The sequence below is a fragment of the Sodiomyces alcalophilus genome, assembly GCF_042370955.1.
Source record: "Sodiomyces alcalophilus JCM 7366 unplaced genomic scaffold ACRALscaffold_6, whole genome shotgun sequence".
Taxonomy (NCBI): Eukaryota; Fungi; Ascomycota; class Sordariomycetes; order Glomerellales; family Plectosphaerellaceae; genus Sodiomyces; species Sodiomyces alcalophilus.
The window spans coordinates 3,529,813-3,541,762 of NW_027263537.1; the positions used below are offsets into that span (position 1 = coordinate 3,529,813).

At 44.3% G+C, this 11,950-nt stretch overlaps 2 protein-coding genes and 1 pseudogene across 3 annotated transcripts; 2 read left to right on the forward strand and 1 right to left on the reverse strand.

Moving 5' to 3' along the window:
- Window positions 1-6,095: 6,095 nt before the first annotated feature.
- On the forward strand, window positions 6,096-6,170 carry ACRALDRAFT_t213 (annotated as a pseudogene). The gene has a single exon. The product of its transcript is annotated as a tRNA-OTHER (tRNA).
- Window positions 6,171-7,409: 1,239 nt separating this feature from the next.
- On the forward strand, window positions 7,410-10,322 carry ACRALDRAFT_2043630 (uncharacterized protein; the record flags this gene model as incomplete). Its single annotated transcript, XM_071021371.1, has 10 exons — window positions 7,410-7,460; window positions 7,529-8,539; window positions 8,607-8,738; window positions 8,803-8,904; window positions 8,955-9,061; window positions 9,129-9,264; window positions 9,324-9,616; window positions 9,704-9,860; window positions 9,917-10,170; window positions 10,244-10,322. 10 exons carry the CDS (start codon window positions 7,410-7,412, stop codon window positions 10,320-10,322), a joined length of 2,322 nt encoding a protein of 773 aa, XP_070873740.1.
- A 259-nt stretch (window positions 10,323-10,581) lies between these two features.
- ACRALDRAFT_1031964 (uncharacterized protein) lies at window positions 10,582-11,676 on the reverse strand (the record flags this gene model as incomplete). The annotated part of the gene is made up of 4 exons (XM_071014914.1): window positions 10,582-10,611; window positions 10,677-11,333; window positions 11,405-11,475; window positions 11,595-11,676. The coding sequence occupies 4 exons, from the start codon at window positions 11,674-11,676 to the stop codon at window positions 10,582-10,584; spliced, it is 840 nt and encodes a 279-aa protein (XP_070873741.1).
- Window positions 11,677-11,950: the final 274 nt, after the last annotated feature.

Here is an 11,950-nt window from a genome sequence, read left to right on the forward strand (position 1 = left end):
CGTATAAAAAGGCTAAGAGGGGGGCTATTCTTTCCGAGTATCCTTCGACGCGGTATAGATATCCGCCTACTAATAATCGGATATAATAAACACGAAATTAATGCTAATGCTTATTATAGGAGCCTTAGCCTTCGCTTTTTCCTTTTTTAGCCTAGTATAATATTCTAACGTTACTTATATAACGTCTTCTATCTTAATAGGGAGGCTTCCGGAGTTAGTGCTAATATAATAGGCTTTAGCTAGGTTTTTATACTTCCTTTAAAGGCGCGTGCTAAGCTAGTAGAGGACGGACCGCCGGTGCGGCTAGTCTTACTATTTAAGGTATATATCCTAGGGGCAGGGCTGCTACTCGTTATTCTGGTTTAAGGTAAGGTAATCGGGATACCTAAACCTAACTAGGTGCTAGGTCTTATTTAGCTATAGTACCGCGTACTACTTATAGCGGTAACGCTCCTGTCTATAATAAAAGTAACGGAGGGGTAGTTTATTAATAGAGTGGTATTATAATAGGCCGCCGGAACGGGGGTAGGAATTCCTGTTTCCGTACCGCGGTGGCCCTTACCTATACTATATATCGTCCTTATATATACCGATATTAGTCTGATTAGGGGTAATATAATAAGCTACCGGAGCGGTGTCCTGCCTCTCCGAAGTAGACTACTTTATAGCGGCGTAGAACGGGGTCTTTAGGTAAGGGTCGGTAATAAGGATCGCGTTAACCTTATCGGCTCCTACTTAATACGAGAGGGCTATAACTTAGGGAACCGTGTTCCTAATAACGCCTATACCGTTATAAACTATAAAGATAGCGTATTTCTTTAAAAGCTCCGTTAACTTATCTATATCGCTTCTTATCTATATAGCCGGCTTAGGTACTATAGTAGGCCTCCGTAAAATAGTCGGCGTATACGTTATCGGGTTAGCCTAATTAGGCCGAGGCGTAATAGCTAGTATCGGTTTAGTAGTTAGCGTAGGAGTAGGAATATCTATAATATTCGCTACTTTATTAATAGGCCGCCCGTTAGCTGCTTAGACGTTTTCTGCCTACTCTTTTAGTATATCCGATAGGTCGTAATACCTATATAGCCGGTTTTTTAGGTTAATAAACTTATACTTTATCCGATTTATAAGCTATATATTAATATCTTAGTATAGGATAGCGAGGAAGATATTATAAAGCTTATAGTCCTTAACGAAGGTACCGCTAACTTCGTTAGCTCTTAACTTCTATACTATAACGCTTATTAATAGCCGTTTAACTTATTAGACTATCTTAACCTTTTTATATTTATATATAAGTCGTAGTTAGCGCACTTTATCGGATAGGTCAAGCTGCTAGTCGGGGTCTAGGTAGGAGTATTTATTAATAAGTCGTTGCTTTAGGTTCTTTTATCGGCCACCGGATACTTCGACTAGTCGGATTATCTTATTAACCGTAGGACGGATATTAGCCTCTATAAATAAGCTAATATAGGAGATTTTATTAGCCTCGCTAAGGCGGTTAAGCTTAGCGTAGTCTTAATAATCCCTAAGGAAGGTGGATAGGGCTATCCTATTAAAGCGGGGGGCTCCCTTAGTAAAGGGGTTTAGGGGCGCGCGAGATATAATAATAGCTTTATCCTTTTTATTATCGTATAGGCTAATATACTAGTGGATAGCCGCGAGCGTCTTTATAGTAAGGCTCGCCTTAAAGTTCTTTAGGACGTTATTAGGGGGCGCGACCTCTATACTAGGAGCGTGGGCCTGCTAGGGAGCGCTCGGTCCGGGGGAAATAGGGGGAATAGGGGAAACGGGGGGAGCGGGGGGAGCTAGCCCGCCGCTAGGGTTTAGGTTATCCTGACTAAGTAAAGGGGAAGCCGATACGGCTCCGTAGCCGGACGCCGGGATACCCTAACCGTAAAAGATAGTCGTTAACGGGCTAATACCGGGGTCTATATCCCCTTACCTAAGCGAGGCGGTCGCGAGAGGAGGGTTAGCTATAGGAGCGGTATTACCCTAATTAGGCGTAACTATAGTCGCTAGGGTTAGGATAGCCGCGTACATGCTATTATTATTAGGCTTAGAGTCGCTATAGACTATAACCGTAAGGGGAGGGTCGCGATAGTCGGTCCACTACGAAGCCGTTATATTATTAAAAGGGGGGGGTTAATCTATTATAATAATAGGTTTAGGCAGATTAGGGGAATTAGGGTCTTTAAGAAAAAAAGGATTAAGAAATAAGAAGTAGTCGTGTATTAAGTCTATAAGTCTAAGGATGATTTTACTTAGCGATAGGGGGTAGGAGGAACCCTTTTCTTAGGGGCCTTAAAGGATATAATATAAGTACTCTCCGCTAAGGCTTAGGAGGGAACCTACTATAGTTAGATTAACGGACATACCTATAAGGAATAGGATAAGGTATCGCTAGCCGTTATAGGAGATTAGTTTAAGTCGTATCCGGGATCTACTAGTAGGTTTACCTAACCGCCGGGTCTATAAGGGCGCGGTATCTCGGGGCTCTTTAATAGGTTTTTCTAACTATTAGGGCCTTATATAACTAGATTTTCTTAAAATTCTCGGGGCTAGGGACTTACCGTTATTCGTATAGGCCTTTATTACCCTGATTATAGTAAGGTTAACCCTACGCCTTTATTATTTTATACTTAGAGGGTTATAGTAAAGGATTCTTTTATATCTAGGCTCTACGGCCCCTAATAGTCTATATCCGTAGCTTTTCTTATTCCGGTAAGGGAGCGCGCCCTCTATATCTATATCTATACTATATCCGGAATCTGTTTTATAGTTAATCTATTCTTTATTTTATTTATCGTACCTTTTTCTTAACTATCTTTCGCTTTTTTTTTTACCTTTACCTTATTAGCGGTAGGGGCCTATCTCTCCGTCTATGGCTTTTATCTTATTTTTAGTAGGGAGGATCCGTCCCTGTTTTCTAGTTACTGGGTTTTTATTAAGGCTATATAGGGGGCAGGTTTCCTAGGCTATTATCGTAATCTTAATACTAATTTTAAATATTAATGCTTTATTTTAATCTCGGCCCCTTAACCGTATACTTCCTTTCCTATTTCCGTAATTAACGTGTAGTTTATTTAGGTAGGCCGGAACTCCCCTTAAGTGCTTTCGGTTACCCTGATTAGACGATCAGGACTTCCTAGGCACTAAATGGATCCGCCTCCGAGCACTAATTAAAGAAAGGCGAAGCCGTTACTATACAGAACGGCTTAGGTAGTATAATCTCGGATAAGTCTTCGATAATAGGAGTGCTTAAGACCACGAAGTGTATATAACTAAAATAATATATATAATAAGGAGACCTTTAAAAGAGGTTCCTGGAGGTGCGTGCTGCTCTGATTAGGGTAACGTAGCTTAAACGAAGTGAATATAATGAACGTGGTAAAACTTGGGGTTAAAAGGATGATGATTGTGTAGGATAATAAGTATCCTCTGTGTCTGGGTGGCGTCGCCACGTATATATATAATATATAAGATAAATAAAAAAGCGCGCGTCTTATGACGTCACGTGACGTCCTAACGACATGGCACTGGGTCTCCGATCCACCCCTCTATAATATATAATAAAGGCAGGTGCCCCTACTAAACCCCCCGCCTAACGGAAGGTGTAAATAAAGCCGGCCACCCCGATACAGGGAGGAATCTAGGAGCGCGGAGCCGCCGCGGACTTCTTTCGGCCCCCTGTATAGGACGCCGCCCCTAGGCTAACCCGAAACTCTTAGCCTGCTACCTTCCTATTAGCTACTAGACTAGAGGTAAGATCTAGATACGTATTAAGTCACTACCGAAGCCACCGCGGCCCCGACGCGGCACTAACCCTAATAAGGAAAGTATAGGGGTTTTTTACCCGAGAGGGTTTTTTCCCCCTATAGCTAGCTAAGAAGGACCGTATAGCCTAAACAGGGCTCCTAGGATAGTTAGGATAGCGGAGTAAGAGAATAATAATAATAATAATAATATTACCCTGCCTAGAGGAACCGATATCACGCGCGACCCTCGCGGTCTACTAATAATATAGAAGGCCGTGATTTACGCGAAGACGGAGGAGGATTTTAAGTAGGCGTGGCTATATCTACTCGAGGAATTCCCTAGAATAAGATAAGGTTATTTAGTATATCCTCTAATCGTGGCTACCCTAGCGGAAGTAATTTATTACTTACTAGGTCTCGAAGAATATAAACTAGGGCTATCGTATAACCGCTCGATCCAAAGCTAACTATAACTTAATTAAGGGATATCTGCTTAATTCCTTAGCGGATATTAAGTTCCTAGTCGAACGGATTAAGTTAATACTTTTAAGTAATAAGGCCTAATATAAGAGGATTAAGTCCGATTAAGCCTAGCGTTATATAAAGGACCATTATATACGGAATTAGATACGTAACGTAAAGCAAAACTATAGCCGGTTTACCTTAAAGCTTTTATTAAAGCAGTTCTATTACGCTATCGGCGTCACTAAGTCGTGAGCCCCGTTAACGCCATGTACTATATAGTTTAGGCGGTAGTTTAGAGTTCCTTACTGGTATAAGATTATAGCCCGTGAATAATCTAATACCCTCTTTAGCTATACCGACTTTTATCCCTACTAGTATCCAGGGCGGAGCTATAGGTAATAGCCGGATAATAATATACGGCGGATTCTTAACCCTTTTATCGTGATCGCTAGCTATAGCTGGCCTTATATCGTACCTAAAGATATTCCTATAGCACTAATTCCTCGCGGTAGTAATCTATACCGTTAGGCCTAAAGGACTTATGCCCGTGAACCCTCGGAATAGGAGCTTAAAGAGTAACGGGCGGCGGCTTAGCAGGAGGAGGTGGCAGCCCGTTTTATTGCCTTATAAGAATAAGGCTTATAATAATAACAGTAATATGGCGAAGATATCCGTGGGCATGGGCGTGGCCGTGGCCGTGGCTATAGGCGCGGTGAAAGAGGAGTAATTACTGCTGCGGCTGGCTTTAATCGAACTAACGAGCTGATCCGTTAATTATAATAATAGCAGCAGTAGTAGGTTAGATATATAAATCGGAAAGTATAACGAACTAGACTCTGTAGAGAGGCCTTAATTAGTGGTAAATAGCGATAAAATAGAACTATCGGTCTTAATTAGTATTATCTAAATCATTATAGCCACTGCCTTTAATTAACCTAAGGGATTTAATTAATCTAACGTTAAAAGACTGTTCAGGCGATTAAACGATTAATGATCGTACTTAGTATTCATAGGTATGTGTAGTATTCCGAAAGAGGAAAGAAGTAGGTCTATGTCAGAACTATAGTCGGAATATCTAAGTGGTATAGTCGGAATATCCAGTCTCTAAAGTAATTCTATTATGCTATTAGTATTGCTAAATTATAACCGCGAGCGTAGCTTTAGGCACCTTATACGGGGTAATTTAGACGGTAATTCGGTGTCCTTTACTAGCACGAGATCGTGGCTTACGAATAATCTAGAACTCCTTTTAGCTATAGCGACTTCCACCCTTATTAGTATCTTAGCAGCGATCTTAGGCGTCTACTAAATAACGATATACGCCGGATTCTTAACCCTCTTATTATAATCATTGGCCACGGTTAGCCTTATATTACGCCTAAAGATATCCTGGTTACGTTAATCCTACGCGGCAGTAATCTATAGAGGTAGGTATAACGGACTCGCGCTTATAAGCCCTCCGAATAGGAACTAGAGGAATAACGGGCGGCGGCTTAGCAGGAAGAAGTGGCAGCGAGGTTTACCTAGCAGTAGTAGTAGTAGTAGTAGTAGTAGTAGTAGTAGTAGTAGCAGTAATAACTATTATAATAAGGCGGTCGTGATAACCGTGGCCGTGGCCGTGGGCGTGGTTATAGAGATAGAGAAGGCAGTGGAGCTATCGATACTACGATCGGCTTTAATCGAACAGATAAGCTTATCCGTTAATTATAATAGTAGTAGTAATAGTAGTTAGATATACGAGTAATAGATAAATAAGGAGCTAGATTCTATAATATAGACTTAATTAGTGGTATTCAACTATAATATAGAATAATAGTTCTTAATCCGAGTTATTAAGATTATATCTACTACTGCCTTTAATTAACTTAAGGCGCCTCTATAGTATAGTAGTGGTACACCTAATACACGGTTAAGGTAACCGGGTCGGTTCGAATCCGGCTAGAGGCGCACGTAAAAAAGGGAACCCTTTCCTTTTTTACGCTACTCGGATCCTATTCCAGGGGGCCCTTATCTGCCTTAGTATATACGATAAGGGTTAAGCAGGGGCCCGTTAGACCCACCTTCCGCCCGGCTTCGCTAATTATTAATAGGTGCTATAGGGGAGTTAGTCGCCCTACCGTGGAAAATAAGAAGACGGTACCGCGCTATCCCGAAGCGCGTAAGTAAAATACATAGCGTCTCTTCCACGATACGGAGGGAGCCTCTTACGCTATTACGTAAGCGTTCTATATAGGTATATAGCCTGCGTTAGCTCCACCTATAGCTATAGAAAGAGTAAGGGAAGCTTAGGAGCTTTAAACCCTAGGAAGCGTATATATAAATCGCCTGTAAATAGGCCTATAGGGGTCAGCCCTAGGGTACACGGAAAGCGTATAAAACTAATAAAGATAATTATACGCGCGCCGTTAATCGAGTATATAGTCGGCTTTAAAGCCGCTACGGGTCACGTTATAAGCTTCCTAGTATAGAAGCTATAAGTTTTATACTAATAGCGAGTTAGTAACAGGGCCGCTATAGTACCCGTATAAGGTAATAATCCTAGAGAGGAGAGTATAGGGGTTTTTATCTAAGTCTTATACTAGTTCCCTAAGTCTTATACTACGGTTTTCCCCCCTATAGGCATCGGAGAAGGACTATATAGTTAGAATTCTGGCTCCTAGCTACTTAGGTAGGATAAGGATAGCGGAGTAAGAATAATACATAAATAAATAAATTAACTTAAGGCGTTAAATTAGGTCTTATATAAAAGACTTAAAAATAATATTATAATAGTCTTTAATTATAATAATTATACGTTCTTATATATAGAAAATAGTATTCCGAAATAGGAAATTTATAGGTCTAGGACCGAACTATAGTCGGAATAACTAAGTAGTATAGTCGGAATAACAGGTCTTTAAAAATATAATTACAGTGAAAATATTATATAAATAAGGGTCCTTACACATCGGTGGGTTATCGTTATATATTTTTCTACTAACTTAGTGAGATTTTGCTAGCTAGATGAAATTGTGGAACGGGGCCTTATTAAAACAGTGAAATCTTATCACGGCGCCTTAGTCGAAAGGGCCTTTTAATCCCGGAAACACGTCGTTCCACGAAGTCACCAGGCCTATAAGTGCATCCTAATGTTCAGCTTGACGTGCCGAAGACGGCCCTGAAGCCAAGTGATATTCACTCGCCAGCATGTCTCGCCGCCCACTCACATTCGATGACTACTGCAGCGCGGTTGACCAGGTAAGCCGACTTTTAGCCCAGCCCTGGAAAGAGCTTGACCGCGACTGACGCGGATCCCCTTTGAATAGATCGTTCTTTTGTCATCGGATGTCGACTTCCTGGACCAGCTCACACCTGCGCTGAAGGATGCATTCATCTCGAACCGAACCACCCCTCTCCTGCAAATACTGGCTCGATACGCGGAGAATTGCGAAGCGGATATTGAGCAGATCGGTTTAACCAAGCATGAGGAGTTTCTAACCTCAGTGGGCCACCTGCAGGAAGTACGGGAAGGGACTGTGGATTTAACCAGAGAAATTCTCCAACTCAACCAGTCCATCCAAGCTAGTACCGAAGGACTCGCGGCTCAGAAACGGGGGTTAGTAAACACGCGTGCCGTCCGACAAAACATTGCCGACGCTTCTAGTGCTCTAAGGGAGTCGCTAGAGATCCTTCTCGCCGTAAACCATACCCACGAGCTCATTCGCAAGCAGAAATACTATGCTGCGCTGAAGTCCCTGGATGATCTCCAGAACGAATATCTGGTGCCAATCATCCAGAACAAGTACGCTACACAACACCGGCTTGCTGATGCCATTTACAAGTCAATCCCAGCACTGCAAAAGGTCATTTCCGAAGCCGTTATGACTGACCTCAATACCTGGTTGTATCGAATCCGCGAGACGTCGCAATTTCTTGGCGAAGTCGCCTTCTATCATACGGAGCTCAGGAGGGCTCGTCAGAGAGAGCGCGTGGACAGGGAGGACTACCTGAATCGGTTCAGGCTCAATTCCGCCGTTGAACTTGTATTTGACGAAAGCGAAGAGTTCGACGCACTTGACAACGAAGAGCTCCAGGTAGACTTTACTCCGCTTTTCGAATGCCTACACATCCATCATGCGCTTGGGCAAATTGATAGATTTCGCGTGGAATATGCAACGACACGCCGGCAACAGAAGGACCTACTGTTACCAAGTTCTATTGGCCTTGGAACCGACGATGAGACGTCGCTTAGCAGTCTTCTCGAGGGTATTGCTGGGTTTGCCATCGTCGAGAAAGCTACAATGAAGCGGGCCCCACAACTTAGATCCGAGGTGGACGTAAGTGACATGAAACCTCTCAGTATCCCCAGAGATCCCCGACCACTGACGTTTACATACCCCTTAGGTTAACGAGCTCTGGGACTCGATGTGTTGTACGGCGATAGCTCTTATCTCGCAGACGTTCAACGATGTCACCAACGCTGAGGTACTCCTGAGGGTCAAGGGAGTCATTGCTCTCTTCATTCAGACAATGGAGGTCTGATGTCCCTGATTCTACATTCCCTTATCTAGCGTGCACTGACACTGACAGACTTCAACAGGGCTGGGGTTATTCAATCTCTATTCTTGACAACTTCCTACTTGTGTTGTTCGATAAATATGCTGAACTACTAAAGCGTCGATTTAGCGAAGACTTTCAGGAGGTATGGTAGACCGCTATGGTACGTGTTCTGGTTCGTGCTAATCATGTTAGATTGTCTCCACGGATGACTACATGCCAATGGCTGTCAACACCCGTGAAGAGTACGAGAAGGTGCTGGACGTCAGCTGGTTTCCACGAGATACCAGGCCTGAGCCGAGGTTTGTATGCCCATGAGGATTGGAATGCATGGCTGTTGACCTGGTACCAATGATTAACAACTTCTAGTTTCCCATGTGTTTTGCCATTCTCTCAGATGTATCCCCTCTGCTGCATTGACATTAGAAACTTTCTGAATCAGTTTTACTTCTTCTCGGATGATCACTTTCGACATCCTAGCATCATTGACGAGACTCTGCAAAAAGTAGGATATTTCTATCGCCCACTACAACTGCCACAGGCTAACCGTTGTGCTTTGTCCAGTCCTTGGACGAACTTTTGACAAGTAAAGTTTGCACGTCATTGGTTGAGAGGTTGGATTCCCAGTACCTGGGTCAGATTGTGCAGATTCTTATCAACCTGGAACATTTCGAGACTGCGTGCCAAGAGCTGGAGCAACTCTTGATCAGAGCAAGGTCGTCAACCGCTGCAGGTGGGCCCGTGTACCTAGCCGCTACAGAGCAGTTTCGCTGTCACAAGAAGACTGCTGAGAAACGGATCTTTGAACTTGTAAATTCCAAGATTGACGATCTTGTAGACACAGCGGAGTATAACTGGTAAATTGATCCTTTCGATAATCCCCGTCCCCCTCCCGCTGTCTTTGCCCCCCTCTTCAAGCTAGGGTGCTTACTGTTATCCCGCAGGATGGCCCCAAGTGTTATCTCCGGACCCAGCAATTACGTGCAGACACTTACACGGTATCTTTCTAATATTATGAATTCTACTCTGCTGGGACTGCCACGAGAAATCAAGGAGCTCATATATTTTGACGCTTTAAGCCACGCCGCCAATAAAATTCTGGTCTTTGCCCTTTCGTCCACTTGTCTTTGCCTGGTCGTTGCTTACATGTCTTGCAGGCTCTTCCGCTGTCTTCCGATGTCAAGTGTATCAATGCGCATGCTGTGGAGGCATTGGCTCAAGATGTTCGATATCTCACGGAATTTGTAGACAGCCTGGAGAATGGGGCTATGCTAAGGGAGAACCTCGACGAACTTCAGCAAACGGTCAACTTACTCCAATCTGAGAACCACGAGGAGTTTTTTGATGTCACCGTTCGGAACAAGAAGTTTGGGCGAGTCGATGCCATGAACGGACCAATACTTCTCGAAAAGCAAGTACACTTGCTGTGCCGCGTCGACGAAGAAGCGATGCAGGAAGATGCAGGAAGCTAACCGAGGTAATAGATTAACGACACAAACTCCGCCAACAAACCGTGCAGCACCCCTTTCCAATTTCTCATCTCGGTTTGGAATGATGAAATGATTTCCAAAGGCGACACTACACGAGCAATACCATGGATAGCATTCCGCAATTCTCGGGACTCTTAGGCCTCACACACATGATTGTAGAAGTTTTTTTTGGGAGGACGCAACTATCACAAATTGCATATCATTCAACGCCATGAACGCCGCGTGCCTGCGTTTCGGAATCCCCGATGATCAATCAGGCTGTTGTTTCCCAGTTCTTGTTTTCAGATCACCATAACTTTGGGCATCTCGATTAGTCATCCACCCAACTCGACTCATTCAAATTCCTCCGATGGCATGGGAGCCTGCGGCATTGTCTGGTTAGAGAGGTGAATCAGGTGGAAAGAAAGACTTTTGGAATCAAGCCTACCTGTTGAGTTTGCATAGCTCCATAACCATACATGCCCTCAATTTCACCATACATGGGAGGCTGGGTCTGGCCGTAACCGGACGAGTTACCCTGCACTGGCCCAGGGTACATGTTGGGACCCTGACGGAAATCCTGATCAGATGCGATGGCATGGTTATTAAGTCCATAATCCGTAGGCGCCATGGCATGGGAAGACGGATGGCTAGACGGTGGAGGCACATGCTGACCGGGGAGCTGCGAGGCCCCAGCTGGCGGCAGGCCTGGCTGCGCAGAGGCTGAGTGCCCGGTCGATCTCTTCGCATGCGACGACGCTTCTTCGCGCGGAACAATATCGATAAGGAAGTCAAACATGTCCGACTTCGCCAAAGCGGACGCAATGTCAGATCGCTGCAATGTGCGTCGCTTATTCTCTTCGGCATGTATCCAGGCGCGCATCGTCAGCTCCGTAATAAAGATGTCGCAGCCCTTCGCAAAGAGAATGGGAGCTTCTGCGGATATCATTTTTACTTCTGGGTCTGCTTTCATGACCTTCTTGATTCTTGCAAGTGGTAGCTGGTGAAGTTTGTAATCGTGGGTGTCGCTTTCCAGATGGTTGATTGTCTGCTGCCAGTATGTGGTGAGAATATCCTTGTACTGGCCGGTTAATCCCTGGTGAACCTGATGAGGGTGCGTAGAAGCATGAGCATTGCCAATATTTCTGGACACACAATTCAAGGGCAGGAACATACGTTGGCCCAGGGCCCAGTATATAGTTCAGCCGGAGCAAAGCCTTGGGCGGAGAGCTGCGACGAAATTTTAGCTGGATGTTGTCATCTCCAGAGAAGGCGACGGGAACCAACCGCAGCGCTTGCTCCTAGTAGTGTACGATCAGAAGAAAAGTCGGCGATTCAAGGGAAATGGGAGTGCGGATGAACTCACCATAGTGTCCACCATGCCTGGTGTCATAGGCGGGTTGCTGCGGTCTACCCTGTTGTTCTTGTTGGTGTGCATGAGCTGGCATACTTGGGGTATCCATGATGTCGGAATAGCAAGCCGAATAAATAGTTCAGCGAAGTGATGGATGAACGGTAAATGGGGAAACTGGCTGGTTGTTCTCTCTAACTGATGCGCCGTCTGTACAGAGGGCAAAAACGTGGGTTGACGATTAGGATTCTAACTCGGTACATAGTAAAGGCCTATTTGGGCGTCGACGTCGCACAGGCTGGCCCGCAAGAGGTGCGCAACTAGTTGTTCCGGGCCCGAAATTAGTGGTGTTCATGTTGCATAAATAGCGT